Source organism: Mandrillus leucophaeus, unplaced genomic scaffold, assembly GCF_000951045.1.
Source record: "Mandrillus leucophaeus isolate KB7577 unplaced genomic scaffold, Mleu.le_1.0 Scaffold59, whole genome shotgun sequence".
NCBI lineage: Eukaryota > Metazoa > Chordata > Mammalia > Primates > Cercopithecidae > Mandrillus > Mandrillus leucophaeus.
Window position 1 is genome coordinate 4,727,333 of NW_012106363.1, and position 16,779 is coordinate 4,744,111.

Genomic DNA, 16,779 nt, shown 5'->3' on the forward strand with positions numbered 1-16,779 from the left:
GATTACAGGCGTGAGCCACTGTGCCCGGCCTCATTTTTGTTTTTGAGACAGGGTTTCACTTTGTCGCCTGGGCTGGAGTACAGTGGCACAATCACGGCTCGCAGCAGTCTTGACCTCCCTGGCTCAGACAGTCCTCCCATCTCAGCCTTTTCATAGCCAGGACTACAGGTACATGCCACCAAGCCCGGCTAATTTTTAAAAATATTTTGTAGAGATAGGGTCTCACTATGTTGCCCAGGCTGGTCTCCAACCCCTGGGCTCAAGCGATCCTCCTGCCTCAGCCTTCAGAGAAGCCAGGACTATAGGAGAAAGCCACCATGCCCGGCTAACAAAGCACATTTTTTTAAAAAAAAAACCATGACCAGCATAAAAGAAGAAATAAAATTATCAGATGGTACAGACCCACCCAGCTGCAGCAGCTAAACACCAAAGTCACATCTGAACTTCGTGGGAACCAGGATAAAAAGCGATTGACAACCATTATATGGTCCTTACTGTCCAAAGGAAGAAGTAGACCAATTCCTGAAAGGAAGTGGAACTTCTCCTACCACTGAAATAAAAAATAAACTAAATCACAAGAAAGTGTATATGGGAGTAATTGTTGTCACAATATTTTTAGAGCAAACAGAGTAACTATTTTTACGGATTACAGATGTGAGCCACCACGCCTGGTGGATAACGATCTTTAGTCAAAAGCAAGCACATAGCACAATCCAGCAAGATTAGTTTTTTGAGGGACTAAGGTATAATGGTTGAAATGTTAGCCTTTGGGACCCAGTTTAACCAGGAGATCATTTAATTACCTTGAAAAAAAAGATTAGACCATCATAGTGAATACTTACGGGAATATGAAAAAGACAAAATTTTTAAACGGTAAAAAATTTTTAAACGGTAAAGGTGTACGTAAGGTGTGACACCTACTCTTCATGAAAATGTGAGTTCACACAAGCCCTCTTGAGGGAAATTTGGCAATATCTATCAAAAATAAACAGGCAATTAACAGAAGAGGAAATACAAATGGCAATGAACATATGAAACATGCTCAGCTTCAATCAGGGAAACGTGAATTTAAAAAAAGAACATGGAATACCTTTTTCATTAAAGTTTGAAAATTTGATGATAGCAAGTGTTAGGTGTACGTAAGGTGTGACACACACTCTTGATGAAAGTGTGAGTTCACACAAGCCCTCTTGAGGGAAATTTGGCAATATCTATCAAAAATAAAAAAGGTATACCCTGGGATCTAGCAAGTAAGATGCTAGGTGAAAGGAGAAATGCTTGCATGTGTGAACAATAGGACAAGCATAAAAATGTTCATTTCAGCACTGTTTGAAATGAACATCCTTATACATGTATTTTTCTTTTCTCTGAGACAAAGTCTCACTCTGTCACCCAGGCTGGAGTGCAGTGGTACGATCTCGGCACACTGCAAACTCCACCTCCGGGGTTCAAGCAGCTTTCCTGCCTCATTCTCCTGAGTAGCTCAGATTACAGGCACACGCCACCATGCCCGGCTAATTTTTGTATTTTTTGTAGAGATGGGGTTTCACCATGTTGGCCAGGCTGGTCTCGAACTCCTGGCCTCAAGTGATCCGCCCACCTCGGCCTCCCAAAGTGTTGGGATTACAGGCGTGAGCCACAGAGCCTGGCCCTTATACGTGTCTTAATAAAAAAGGAAATAATGTAAATATAATGTAATTTTATTGTAAATAATGTAAATGTAAAAATGAAGGTTTTTCAACAACCTACCTTTCAATAGGGAAATGGCTTAGTAAAATGCAGCATATTCATATTCATAGCTATATTGCAATTAAGAGGGATGAACCAGATATATACATAGCTCTTAAAAACATTTCATACTCCTTTCCAGTTCTGGCCCCGGACCCTGCAGCCGCCGTGATGTTGATGCCTAAGAAGAACAGGAATGCCATTTATGAACTCCTTTTTGTTTTTTGTTTTTTTGTTTTTTGAGACAGGGTCTCACCAGGCTGGAATGCAGTGGCGCTATTTCAGCTCATTGCAACCTCCACCGCCTGGGTTCAAGCAATTCTCCTGCCTCAGCCTCCTGAGTAGCTGGGACTACAGGCAAGTGCCACCACGCCCAGCTAATTTTTGTATTTTTAGTAGGCTCAAGGTTTCACCATGTTGGCCAGGATGGTCTTGATCTCTTGACCTCGTGATCCGCCGGCCTCGGCCTCCCAAAGTGCTGGGATTACAGGCGTGAGCCACCGCGCCCGGCTCTACGAACTCCTTTTAAAGGAGGGAGTCACGGTGGCCAAGCTTCATGTCATGAAGGTCACGCAGTCTCTCAAGTCCTGAGGCTTTGTGCAGGAACAGTTTTCCTGGAGACATTTCTACGGGTACTTTACCAACGAGGGTATCTGGTATCTCCATGATGACCTCCATCTGCCCTCCAAGATTGTGCCTGCCACCCTACCCCACAGCTGGCCAGAGACTGGCAGGTCTCCGCCTAAAGGTCTGGAGGGTGAGCCACCTGCGAGACCCACAAGTGGGGAAGCCAACAGCCTGCTGTCAACAAGAGAGCCAAGGTTGAGGCTGCGCCAACAACCAAATTCCAGTAAGAGGCAGATTTGGTCGTGGACGTGGTCAGCCACCTCAGTAAAATTGGAGATGATTTTTGTTCTGTTTTTAGCTTTTTTTGAGACAGGGTCTCACTCTGTCACCCAGGCTGGAGTGCAGTGGCACGATCTTGGCTCACTGCCACCTCCACCTCCCAGGTTCAAGCGATTCTCCTGCCTCAGCCTCCTGAGTAGCTGGGATTACAGGCGCCCACCATCACACTCGGCTAATTTTTGTATTTTTAGTAGAGACAGGGTTTCACCATGTTGGCCAGGCTGGGTTTCTGACCTCAAGTGATCCGCCTGCCTCAGCCTCCCAAAGTGCTAGAATTACAGGCATGAGCCACCGCACCCAGCCAGAGGATTATTTTGCATTGAATAAACTTATAATCTGAAATATATATATATATATATGTATATAATTGAATGAAAAAAACAAATTTCAGAGTGATTTGTTTTTATGGTACCAAGTACACTAAAACACACAAAAAACCAACAGTATATGTTTACATGGATATATACACATACACACACACATATATATATAACATACGTGTATATAACAGTATTTAAAAATAGTGTGGAATAATACATACCAAATTCATAATGGCAGACTCCTTAGCTGGGTTTACAAGGGAACCTATCATTTAAGAAAGGGATGAGGATGGCAGTGGTAGTGGTCAGGGGAGTGGGTTAAAATGGACTTTTTCTGGCCAGACACTGTGGCTCAGGCCTGTATTCCCAGCACTTTGGGAGGCTGAGGTGGGTGGATTGCTTGAGCTCAGGAGTTTAAGACAAGCCTGGACAACATGGCAAAACCCCATATCTACAAAAAATACAAAAATTAGTCAGGCATGGTAGCATGCACCTGTAGTCCCAGCTATTTGGGAGACTGAGGTGGGAGGACTGCTTGAGCCCAGAAGGTGGAGGTTGCAGTGAGCCGAGATTGCACCACTGCACTCCAGCCTGGGCAGCAGAGGCAGACTTTGTCAAGAAAGAAAGAAAGAAAGAAAGAGAGAAAGAGAGAAAGAGAAAGAAAGAGAGAGAGAGAGAGAGAGAGGGAGGGAGGAAGGGAGGGAGGGAGGGAGGGAGAAAGAGAAACAAAGAGAAAGAGAGAGAGAGAGAGAGGGAGGGAGGGAGGGAAGGAGGAAGGGAAAGAGAACAAGAAAAGAAGAAAAAAATGAACTTCTTCTTAGAGGAGCATTACACATGCTGCTTTTTAATGGAAGTATAATACAGCACTAACACACAGGATCAGATTGACCAATCAGCCTCAACTGAGTCAGAGATCTCATCTAGTATCAAGCTCTACTCATAATTTCAAGGATACAGACAAGAAGCACAGACATCCTCTTAATTAGTCATCCTATATGGATCCCTGGGTCATTCCTTTCACATCAGTCATGCATTCTCTGGAGGATAAGATGTGGTCTCCAAATGCAATTTTGCCAGATTACCTCACCCAACATATAAAGAAGCATGTAAATTGCGAAACACCTCCTGTATATACTCCAGAGATTTATATAGCTTATGTGACATTGACCAGGGAGCAAATGATTCTGGGTTATTTATCATATGCAATTTCATTAGCTGAAGACATCCTGCAAGAGCAGTGCCAACCTTCAGGGAATCCCTAATCTAAAGAAGGAGAGAGAGTCCAGCCTTGGAAGTACCAGTCTAAGCGAGGAGACATAGCCCTTGTAAGCATGAACCTTCCAGTCTGATGGAGGACTGTTTAGCTCTCATAGAGCCCTTGGACTGATTGGAAAACTACAGTCTCACCTAAGGAGCCCTCAATCAGACAGGAATGTTTAGACACATGGCTTAGCTAGAATTTGGGAATCCCTACAGAGCAGTCAGCAGTGGAAATTAAGAAAAGACAGTGTTGGGCCAGGCATGGTGGCTCACACCTGTAATCCTAGCACTTTGGGAGGCCAAGATAGGGGGATCACTTGAGGCTAGGAGTCCAAAATCAGCCTGGGCAACATGGGGAAACCCCATCTCTATAAAAAATACAAAAATTAGCTGGGCATGGTGGTGTGCACCTGTAATCCCAACTACTCGGGTGGCTGAGATAGGAGAATTGCTCGAGTCTGGGAGGAGGAGGTTGCAGTGAGCTGAGATCATGCCATTGCACTCCAGCCTGGGCAACAAGAGCAAAACTCCATCTTAAAAAAAAAAAAGAAAGAAAGAAAAGAAAAGAAGAAGTGAGGCAACGGGTTCATGCTCATGGAATTCACTGGTCTTACCATATTCCCCATCATCCTGAAGCAGCTGGATTGATAGAACGGTGGAATAGCCTTTTGAAGTCACAATTATAGTGCCAACTAAGTGACAATACTTTGCAGGACTGAGGCAAAGTTCTCCAGAAAGCCATGTATGCTCTGAATCAGCGTCCAATATGCGGTACTGCTTCTTCCATGGCCAGGATTCACGGGTCCAGGAATCAAAGGGTCACCATCACCCCTAGTGATCCACTAGCAAAATTTTTACTTCCTGTTCCTGCGACATTATGTTCTGCTGGCTTAGAGGTCTTAGTTCCAGAGGGAGGACTGCTGCCACCAGGATACACAACAGTGATTCCATTAAAGTGGAAGTTAAGATTGCCACCTGGACACTTTGGGATCCTCCTACCTTTAAGTCAACAGGCTAAGAAGGAAGTGACTGTGTTAGCTGGGGTCACTGACCCAGGCTATCAAGATGAAATCAGTCTACTGCTCCACAATGGATGTAAGGAAGAGTGCACAGGGAATACAGGAGATCCATTAGGGTGTCTCTTAGTATTACCATGCCCTGTGATTAAGGTCAATGGGAAACTACAATAGCCGATTCCAGGCAGGACTACAAATGACCCAGACCCTTCAGGAATGAAGGTTTGGGTCACTCCACCAGGAAAAAAAAAAACCCATTACCTGCTGAGGTGCTTGCAGGTACCAGCTGCAGAAATGAGGACTGTAATCGTCATGAGTATTTCCTCCTTCTTTTGTTAAAAACATGTTTGTGCATATACACACTTGTACTAAGAAAATATCTTCATTTTATTTCCTTTTCCTTTGTCATGTGACATAAGATTTATTGACTTCATATCAGATTCTAAGTATTGTTAACTTTACGTAATAGTATTTGGATTGGGGATTAGTGCGTTTCTGGTTGTATGAAAGCCAGTTGTATTATGTTAGGCATAATTATGACCTTATGATTGTCTTTATTTGAAGATTATGTATGACCTCAGGAGATGTGTATGGGTTCAAGTTGACAAAGGGTGGACTTGTGATGGTTAACGCTAAATGTCAACTCAATTGGATTGAAGGATGCAATACTGATCCAGGGTGTGTCTGTGAGGGTGTTGCCAAAGGAGATTGATATTTGAGTCAGTGGGCTGGGGAAGGCAGACCCACCCTTAATTGGGTGGGCATCATCTAATCAGCTGCCATCAAATATAAAGCAGACAGAAAAACGTGAAGCGACGAGAAAAGCCTAGCCTCCCAGCCTATATCTTTCTCCTGTGCTGGATGCTTCCTGCCCTTGAACATTGGACTCCAAGTTCTTTAGTTTTGGAACTTGGACTGGCTCTCTTTGCTCCTCAGCTTGCAGACAGCCTATTGTGGGACCTTGTGATCATGTAACTTAACACTTAATAAACTCTCTCTCTCTCTCTTTCTCTCTCTCTCTCTCTCTCTCTCCCCTGTTGGTTCTGGCCCTCTAAGAGAACCCTGACTAATACATGGGGTTTCACTATGTTGGCCAGGCTGGTCTCAAACTCCTGACCTCAGGTGATCTGCCTGGCTCGGCCTCCCAAAGTGCTGGGATTACAGGAGTGAGCCACCACGCCTGACTGGAGCTAGGTATTATTAGCATCCCCATTTTACAGAGATTAAGCAGCTTGCCCAAGATCACCTAGCTGGCAGGTAGAGGATGCAGGACCTGAATGCAGCCAGTCAGCTGCGGCAGCACTGTTAACTACCAAGACCAGATGCTCCTCACATAGCTAGGTGCACCAGGGTTGAAATCCATGCCAGCATCACCTGTGTATTCCACTGGCTGTCCAGCTTTCAACACCTCCTAATGGAGACAGTGCCTCCATCTGTCTTCTGGGGAGCCTTCCATTTGCATGTAATTTGGAGGGTAGTGGCTACTATAATTTGAATGTGTTCCCCAAATTTCATGTGTTAGAAACTTAATTCCCAAATTCATATGTTGTTTGGAGGTAGGGGCCTTTAGGAATTAATTAGGATAAGGTCATCAGGTAGGGACCCCATGATGGGACTGGTGGCTTTTATTATTGTTGTTGTTGTTGTTGTTGTTGTTGTTTTGAGATGGAGTCTCACTCTGTCACCCAGACTAGAGTGAGTCCAGTGGTCTGATCTCAGCTCACTGCAACCTCCACTTCCCAGGTTCAAGCGAGTCTCCTGCCTCAGCCTCCTGAGTATCTGGGACTAGAGGCACTCACCACCACATCCGGCTAATTTTTATATTTTTAGTAGAGATGGAGTTTCGCCATGTTGCCCAAGCTAGTCTCAAACTCCTGACCTCAGGTGGTTCACCTGTCTTGGCCTCCCAAAGTGCTGAAATTACAGGCGTGAGCCACTTTGCCCAACCAAGGGACTGGTGGTTTTATAAGAAGAAGAGGAAGAGAGACCTCAGCTGATGCATGTGCTCTTGCCCTCTCAATACGTGATACCCTCCACCATGTTATGATGCAGCAAGAAGACTTCACCAGATGCCAGCACCACGCTGTTAGACTTCTCAGCCTCCAGAATCATAAGCTAAATAAACTTGGCTTTTCTTTATAAATTATCCCGTCTGTGGTATTCTGCCATAGCAACAGAAAATGGACTAAGGCAGTGGCTAGCTTCAAAAGTCAAACCTGGAGGGGTCTGATGCACCCTTTCCCTTCCTTTCCATTCATGAGTTAGGCTCAGTTAATTGAGCACTAAGGTAGTGACCTGGGGACAGTTCATTGCAGAAGCACCGACAATATGGGGACCAGATGGCCCTGGAGCCTGACCAGTTCTTCATGCTCCTTTAGTTCTTACCTGATTTCCTAGCCTGGACATCCTACCACCTATGGGTTTGGTAAGGCCCCAGCATCCTTCTAACAAATTCCCTTTTGATGTAAGTCATCCAGAATCAAGTTCAGCCCTATTTATTTATTTATTTATTTATTTATTTTGAGACAGAGTCTCACTGTCACCCAGGCTGGAGTGCAGTGGCGTGATCTCAGCTCACTGTAAGCTCTGCCTCCCGGGTTCATGCCATTCTCCTGCCTCAGCCTCCCGAGTAGCTGGGACTACAGGCGCCCGCCACCACGTCCAGCTAATTTTTTGTATTTTTAGTACAGACAGGTTTTCACCATGTTAGTCAGGATGGTCTCCATCTCCTGACCTCACGATCCGCTCACCTCGGCCTCCCAAAGTGCTGGGATTACAGGCGTGAGCCACCGCGCCTGGCCAAGTTCAGCCCTTTTCTTGTTTTGTTTGTTTGTTTGTTTTTGTTTTGTTGTTTTGTTGGTTTGTTTTTGTTTTGTTTACTTTTTTCTTTTTTCTTTTTTTTGAGATGAAGTCTCGCTCTGTTGCTCAGGCTGGAGTGCAATGGCACAATCTCGGCTCACTACAACCTCCACCTCCTGGGTTCAAGTGATTCTCCTGCCTCAGCTTCCCAAGCAGTTGGGATTACAAGCGTGTACCACCATACCTGGCTAATTTTTGTATTTTTAGTAGAGATGGAGTTTCACCATGTTGGCCAGGCTAGTCTTAAACTCCTGACCTCAAGTGATCCTCCCACCTCAGTCTCCCAAAGTGCTGGAATTATAGGCGTGAGCCACCATGCCCAGCCAAGTTCTGCCCTTTTCAACCAACAATTCTGGTTGATACACCTGAGTGTTGACACTCCTTGTAATCTAAAACAAAATGATACACTCCTTGCATATAGCACAGGGATAGTATGCTCTCAACATATAAGTGAATAAAATAGGGCAACTTGGTGATGACTACAAAATCACCTGCTATGATGGCCTGGGTGCATGGAGGCTGTACCACCAGATATTTCAAACTATCTCCATTCCTTTTGTTTTTTGTGTTTGTTTTTGCTTTTGTTGGAGACAGAGTTTCAATATGTTGCCCAAGCTGGAATGCAGTGGTGTGATCACGGTTCATTGCAGCTTAAACTTCCTGGGCTCAAGTGATCCTCTCACTTCAGCCTCCTGAGTAGCTGGGACTACAGGCGTGTACCATCATGCCTGGCTAATTTTAAATTTGTTTTTGTAGAGGTGGGATCTCACTATATTGCCCAAGCTGGTCTCAAACTCCTGGGCTCAAGCTATCCTCCCATCTTGGCCTCTCAAAATGCTAGAATTACAGACATGTGTCACCAACCCCAGCTTTTTGTTGTTGTTATGAAATGTTTTATACATACAAAGTTTTGTAAATCTTCATTTAATGATGATTTCCTCAATTCCTTCTTTTTGTTTCATTCCTAATAGTTCCTCCCAGGGACCCTTGCAAGAGAGAGAATTCCTTCCTGCTTTTTCTCTTAAGACTCACACCCTCAGGACATAGGGAGAGCTTTTGTTCCATCTCAGAACCCAAGAGCCTTCATGGCCTGCATTACCTCCTCTGAAAGTGTTCAAATTCAGCCTGTCTCCTCACTTTCACTGCTGGGAGGTCGCTCTGGCCATAGGCATCCTGAAAGTTGTAACTTCCCCGCTCTTTGTTGGCTTCACATTTGCACTGATTTTTCGGGAACAGCCTGAAACAAGCAAGAGGATTGTAAATATGGATTGGGTGGGTAGGCTGGTGGGTGAGAGGAAACCGGAGTCCTAATCCAATGTGTAGTTTACTCTGAAAATCTTCTTTCCTACACCCAACTGTTCTGAGATGATGAGACCCTGGAATCCTCTGCACTGGCCCCTCACAGGGACAAAGGGACAAAGGGAGGGAAGTAGGGACAGAGAAAGGCTGAAGACTTTTCCTCTTGAATTATCCACTGCACCTAACTTCTTTAAATCTGAGAGCTACATGACTGTCAGTTGTATCTCACCCCACCATGAAAGGAGGGCAGAGGGACAGAGAAGCAGCATCTTTTCTGCGGTTTTGATCAAAAACTACATGCTCTCCAAAGTTTTCAGGGATTTTACTGGGTGCTATAGAGGACATAGACTGGATCCTATAGACCAAGCCCTATCCTGGCTTGCAGTAACTTGCGCATTCAGCACAGGTTTAGAAAAGCAAGAGAACCATCTGTACAATGGGGCCAGTACTCCAGAGGAGGAGCAAGGAAGATGTGTGCACTAAGGTGAAAGAAAGAACACTCAGTCTCTCACCAGATTCCATCGTAGGAAAAGAGGTTCCTGAGATGTTCCTCAGGCAGAAGCTTCAGCTTCTGGACATCCGGGGCAGGACTTGGGAGCTCTGGCTTGAGGCTACTGAACACTGCTTGAAGGAACGTGCTTCCGAACATAAAACCAGCAACGCCAAGTCCCAAGATTATGACTAATATCTTGAGGAGCCACAGAAATCTCGAGCTGTTGGGACACAAAAGAACAGATTATGTTAAAATCTTTTTTATTGGTTATGTAATGTATATGAGACTGATAACTTCAGGAAAAATGTAAGCTAAGCATATAGCTTATATTGATCACTAAAATTGATTTCTGATAAACAGAGGAGGAAAGAATCAAGTTGCAACAAAGGGACTTAGAAAAATTACAAATAAAAGGACGGCCAAAAAAAAAAAATCCAGCCAAAAAAAAAAAAAAAAGGTTAGAGGCTGGGCACGGTGGCTCACGCCTGTAATCCCAGCACTTTGGGAGGCCGAGGCGGGCAGATCATGAGGTCAAGAAATCGAGACCATCCTGGCCAACATGGTGAAACCTGGTCTCTACTAAAAGTACAAAAATTAGCTGGGCATGGCAGCGCATGCCTGTAGTGCCAGTTACTTGGGAGGCTGAGACAGGAAAATGGCTTGAACCCAGGAGGCAGAGGTTGCAGTGAGCCAAGATCATGCCACAGCACCCCAGCCTGGCGACAGAGCGAGACTCCTTCTTAAAAAAAAAAAAAAAGGTTAGTAATGCTAATGTTAGCATAGCTAAATTCAAGGCAATAAAAAAGAGTATTAAATAGGACAAAAAGACCACTTACAGTGATCAAATGCATGATACCAAAACAGATAGCCATGAACTTTATCCACTAATAATAGCATTAAAGTATACAAAGAAAAAACGGCAGGGTATGAAAGAAGGATCAGAAATACAAAGATAGTTAGAGATGCTGACATGTCTAACTTGATCAAGTCTCAAAAATATTTTAAAGCAGCAGAACAACAAAATGATGTAATTTGTATTCTCTTAAAGAGCTCTTGAACATTTATAAAAATTGGCCACATATTAGGACACAAAGAAAACTGTAATAAAGTAGAAATAGTTCAGATCATACATTCTGACAACACAATTCAAATGTAACCTGGCCAGGCTTAGTGGCTCATGCCTGTAATCTGAGCACTTTGGGAGACCGAGGCAGGAGGATCATTTGAAACCAGGAGTTCAGGACTGGCCTGGGCAACAAAGCGAGACCCTGTCTCTACAAAAAATTGAAAAATAGCCAAGCACAGTGGCATGTGCCTGTAGTTCTAGCTACTCAGGAGACTAAGGCAGGAGAATCCCTTGAGCCCACGAGTTCAAGGCTGTAGTGAGCTATGATTGCACTACTGCATTACTGCCTGGGCAACTGAGACCCCATCTCTAAAAAAATAATAGGCCGGGCATGGTGGCTCACGCTTGTAATCCCGGCACTTTGGGAGGCCAAGGCAGGCAGATCACTTGAGCTCAGGAGTTTGAGACCAGCAACATGGTGAATGTCTCTACTGGAAAAAAAAAAAAAAAAAAATAGCTGGGCATGGTGGCCCAGGCCTGTGGTCCCGGCTACTTGGGAGGCTGAGGTGGGAAGATCACTTGAGCCCAGAGGGCAGAGGTTATAGTGAGTCAAAATTGCACCACTGCACTCCAGCCTGGGTGTCAGAGGGAGATTCTGTCTCAAAAAAAAAAAAAAAAAAAGCCCACTGCTATCATCTAACATCGTCATGGAAGTGCTAATCAATGCAGGTAAGATTAGCTTATGGAATAAAAAGATAAATAATGAAAAGGGAAATTAAAAGTATTATTTACAGATGAAATAACTACATATTCAGAAAACTAAAATGTTATTAGATGAGAAACTATTAGTAAAATTTTAGTAGGGTATCTGGTGACAAAATATAGTAAAAAATTAATAATAATAATTATCTAATGACCACTTAGTATGTTCTAGACCACCTGCCAAGAGCTTTGTATGCATTATCTCATTTAGTCCTCACAAGAGCATAACAAGAGAAGTTTTACTTTTTGTTTTTGTTTTGTTGTTGTTATTTGTTTTGTTTTGTTTGAGACAGAGTCCTGCTTTGTCACCCAGGCTGGAGTGCAGTGGCACAATCTCAGCTCACTGCAACCTCCACCTCCCAGGTTCAAGTGATTCTCCTGCCTCAGTCTCCTGAATAGCTGGGATTACAGGTGCCCACCACTACGCCCGACTATTTTTTGTATTTTTAGTGGAGACGGGGTTTCACCATGTTGGCCAGGCTGGTCTCAAACTCCTGACCTCAGGTGATCTGCCTGCCTCAGTCTCCCAAACTGATGGGATTACAGGCATGAGCCACCACGCCTGGCCGAGAGAAGTTTGATTACTCCACCAATTAACAGATGAGATAGCTGAAGCTAAATGGGAAAAGTAACCTGCTCTCTTGGTTATGACGGATGCAGAATTCAAAAGCAGACCACACTTTTAACCACTACCCTATAGAGGTTTCTATAAGCCAACAACTCAGAAAACATAATGAAAGCAGAAATCTGCTTCAAATTAACAACACAACACAAAATGACCCAGGCAGGCAGATACTTAAGAAGAAACATGTGGGACTTATGTGGCAGACTCTTAGGTGGCCCATACGATCTTGATCTCTTGGGCACTTAGCAAAAGATTCTTGGTTTTCAGCATTCAAGATGTGCCTATGGGTGGTACCAACTGACATTTCCTGAAATCATGCAGTCTTGAGTTATAAATCTTCTTTAAATCTATTGCCATGCTAGAATCTTGTTAATATATAGGAAATTTAGAGAGATTAAGTACCACAATGGCCTACTCAATACTTCTATATTTTTAGTATCATACTGAACTAAAATCCCTGGAACTAGGAGCACTCTAGACCTTACACGATTTATTCCTCCCGTCATTTCAAACATTGAAAGTGGGGCCTATCTGATTATTTGCCTGCTCACTGTATGTTTATATCTACTGCATTTGTACCAGTATACATCAGATTTGTGCAACTGCTGATTTTTATTGGATTGTAATCAGGTCTCACAGTGATCATTTAACGTCTTCCTATAAGTCTCATCTTGTGCTGTTATGGATTTTCATTTTGAAAATCTACACTGTATGGAAGCACATGTCTTTAATGTCTCCAGACATTACATTTCATTACATTACATTTCCCTGTTAAGTTCTGAAAAAGAATGGGAGGGAACAATTAAATATTTTTGGTAAAATGTGGTTTTTGTCTTGTGCAGAATATGTAGAATATACCTTTTAATTTAGTAAATATGTTTTAAAAGGAAACAGTGCTCTGTTATCACACTGCCTTGGTCTGTTTTGTGCTGTTTTGTGCTGCTATAACAGAATACCTGAGACTGGGTAATTTACAGGGAACAGAAGTTCATGTTTTGGAGGTTGGGAAGTCCAAGATCCAGGGGACACATCTGGGGACCTTCTTGCTGCATCATCCCATGGTGGAAGGTGGAAAAACAAGTGAGTGCGTGTGAGAGACAGAGCAAGAGGGGGCTGAATTTGTACTTTTATAAGGAATCCACTCCTACTATAACGAGCCCGCTCCCATGATAATGGCATTAATCCATTCATGAGCACAGAGCCCTTCTGGCCTAATCACCTCTTATAAGGCTCCATTTCTTAACATTGTGTAATTGGGGATCAAGTTTCCAGCACATGAACTTTGAGGGACACATGCAAACCATATTATATAGCTAAAGCAATTTCATAAGATTTCTGAACAACTTGTAATTTTTGAAATACCTATTGGAAGTCGTTTACAGCTATTTTGCTTAAGTGTGATTTTTCCTTTTCTTGTCAATCTCTCTTTGGCAAAAAAAAAAAAAAGAAAAGAAAAAAGTGGGTTTCTGGTAATGAATTGAGCAGACATCTGATATATTGCATGCCTTTTAAGCTGTGTAACTTAATATTTGTATACTTGATAATTTGTTTTACTGTGTAATTGATAAAATTGTGATGTGTATTGATAATAGTTTAATGTGTAAGAATGTATGCTTGTAGTTCTCTGGGAGAAACAATTTGCCAAGCGTTCACCAGCTTGTGAAACTCTAATGTGAGGCTGGGCACGGTGGCTCACGTCTGTAATCTCGGCACTTTGGGAGGCCGAAGTGGGCAGATCACCTGAAGTCAGGAGTTCGAGACCAACTTGACCAACATGGCGAAACCCTGTCTCTACTACAAATACAAAAATTAGCTAGGTGTGGTGGCAGGCACCTGTAATGCCAGCTACTCGGGAGGCTGAGACATAAGAATCGCTTGAACCCAGGAGGTGGAGGTTGCAGTGGACTGAGATCACGCCACTGCACTCCAGCTTGGGCGACAAGAGCGAAACTCCATCTCAAAAATAAATAAATAAATAAACTCTAATGTGAGAGCTTAAACATCTAAGTAAATAAAGGCACCTTTTAAAAAATCAAATTACTGAATATACATAAAATATAAAATATGAGCCCTTAAAAACTTAAAACTTTATTGGATTGTATGCCTGAAATGACACACATCAAGCTCTTAATTGTGGTCTGTACTATTCAATGAACACGTTTCTATAGTCTCTCTTTTTTCCTTCTTTTTTTGTAACGATCAAGAATTAATTTTGTCACTGAACAAATAAAGAATTAAGCAATTTACCACTGTATTAGGGAAATACATAGATGAATAGATTGAGATGCCTTCTTTTTATTCTTGATTAGAATGGCTCAATTTTTTAGAGATGTAACTTTGCCCTATATTAATTTATAAATTCAATATAATAACCACATGAATAAAAGCAAAACAAGATTTTCTTTCTTTTTTTCTCGCTCTGTCGCCCAGGCTGGAGTGCAGTGGCGCGATCTCAGCTCATTGCAAGCTCCACCTCCCATGTTCATGCCATTCTCCTGCCTCAGCCTCCCGAGTAGCTGGGACTACAGGCACCCGCCACCATGCCCGGCTAATTTTTTTTTTTTTTTTTTTTTTTTAATAGAGACGGAGTTTCACCATGTTAGCCAGGATGGTCTCAATTTCCTGACCTCGTGATCCGCCCTCCTCGGCCTCCCAAAGTGCTGGGATTACAGGCGTGAGCCACCACACCTGGCCAGGATTTTCTTTCTTTAGAGCCAGGATCTCACTGTGTTGCCCTGGCTGGTCCCAAACTCCTGGGCTGAAGTAATCCTCCTGCCTCAGCTTTCTGAGTAGCTGGAACTATAGGCACACACCACAGAAGCCAGCAGAACAGATTTTTTATTGGTCAAAATGACTCTTAAAATTTATTAGAAGTAACACATGAGAATAGCAAGGAAGATATTAAAAATAAGAAGGATGGGCCAGGTGTGGCGGCTCACGCCTGTAATCCCAGCACTTTGGGAGGCCAAGGTAGGCAGATCACAAGATCAGGAGATCAAGACCATCCTAGCTAACATGGTGAAACCCCATCTCTACTAAAAATACAAAAAATCAGGAGGGCGTGGTGGCACACGCCTGTAGTCCCAGCTACTCGGGAGGCTGAGGCAGGAGAATCGCTTGAACCTGGGAGGTGAAGGTTGCAGTGAGCAGAAATCACTCCACTGCACTCCAGCCTGGGTGACAGAGTGAAATTCCATCTAAAAAAAAAATAAATAAATAAGGATAGCTATATTACTACTGAAGAGCAAAGTTATCGCAAGGCCACAGTTATTAAAAGCATGGTACCAATTCAGGAATAAGCAAATAAATGAATGGAACAAATCGAAGTCCAGAAATACTCTGTGTGTGTGTGTGTGTGTGTGTGTGTGTGTGTGTGTGTGTGTAATTTGAATTTGCACTATCTTTGTCACATATTTCTGTAACATCTTAACTTTCAAATTTTCTAAAATGGTACCCAGAAAAATAAATACATTTAAACTAATCAAGTTACAGAAACTGTCTTAACCCATTTTGTGCTGCCATTACAAAATACCACAGGTATACCACAGGGTAATTTATACAGAAAAATTTATTTGGCTAATGGTCCTGAACACTAGGAAGTCCAAGGGCATGGTTACACAGTTTCAGCTAGATAGCAGAAATGCCTTTCAGTATTTTGTAACATTGTAGGATGAATATAGTTACAATAATATATAGTTTCAGGCTGGGCACTGTGGCTCATGTCTGTAATCCCAGCACTTTGGGAGGCCGAGGCAGGTGGATCATTTGAAGTCAGGAGTTCAAGATTAGCTTGGCCACCATGATGAGACGCTGTCTCTACTAAAAATACAAAAAATTTAGCTGGGTGTGGTGGCGTGTGCCTATAATTTCGGCTACTCTGGAGGCTGAGGCAGGGGAATTGCTTGAACCAGGGAGGTGGAGGTTGCAGTGAGCTGAGATTGCGCCACTGCACTCCAGCCTGGGCGACAGAGCTAGACTCTGTCTCAAAAAATTAAAATAAAATAAAATTAATTTACAAAATTTCGTTGGGCATGGTGGTGCGCGTGTGCATGCCTGTAATCCCAGCTACTCGGGAGGCTGAGGTGGGAGAATCACTTGAGCTGGGGAGGCAAAGATTGCAGTGAGCCAAGATCGCATCACTGCACTCCAGCCTGGGCAATGGAGTGAGACTCCATCTCAAAATAATAATAATAATATAGTTTCAAATAGCTAAGAGGAAGATATTGAATGTTTGTTCCCAACACAAAGAAATGATAAACGTTTAAGAAGATGTATATGCTAATTATCCTGATCTGATCACTATGCTATGTGTTTATCACTATATGTATCAAAATATCACTATGTACCTCGTGAACATGTACGATTATTATTTGTCAGTTAAAAAGAAACTGCAGGCCGGGCGTGGTGGCTCACGCCTGTAATCCCAGCACTTTGGGAGGCCGAGG

At 43.2% G+C, this 16,779-nt stretch overlaps 1 protein-coding gene across 3 annotated transcripts in view; it reads right to left on the reverse strand.

The window, feature by feature from the left end:
* Positions 1 to 16,779, reverse strand: part of B4GALNT2 (beta-1,4-N-acetyl-galactosaminyl transferase 2) — a 36,645-nt gene that overhangs the window by 17,192 nt on the left and 2,674 nt on the right. For all 3 annotated transcript variants that reach the window (XM_011999315.1, XM_011999313.1, XM_011999314.1), the window contains exons 2-3: positions 9,901 to 10,101; positions 9,189 to 9,326 (exon numbers count right to left, since the gene is read on the reverse strand). In XM_011999315.1, coding sequence (XP_011854705.1) covers positions 9,189 to 9,326; positions 9,901 to 10,037 — 275 coding nt within the window. In that variant the 5' untranslated portion in view covers positions 10,038 to 10,101. The remainder of the gene's footprint in view (positions 1 to 9,188; positions 9,327 to 9,900; positions 10,102 to 16,779) is intronic.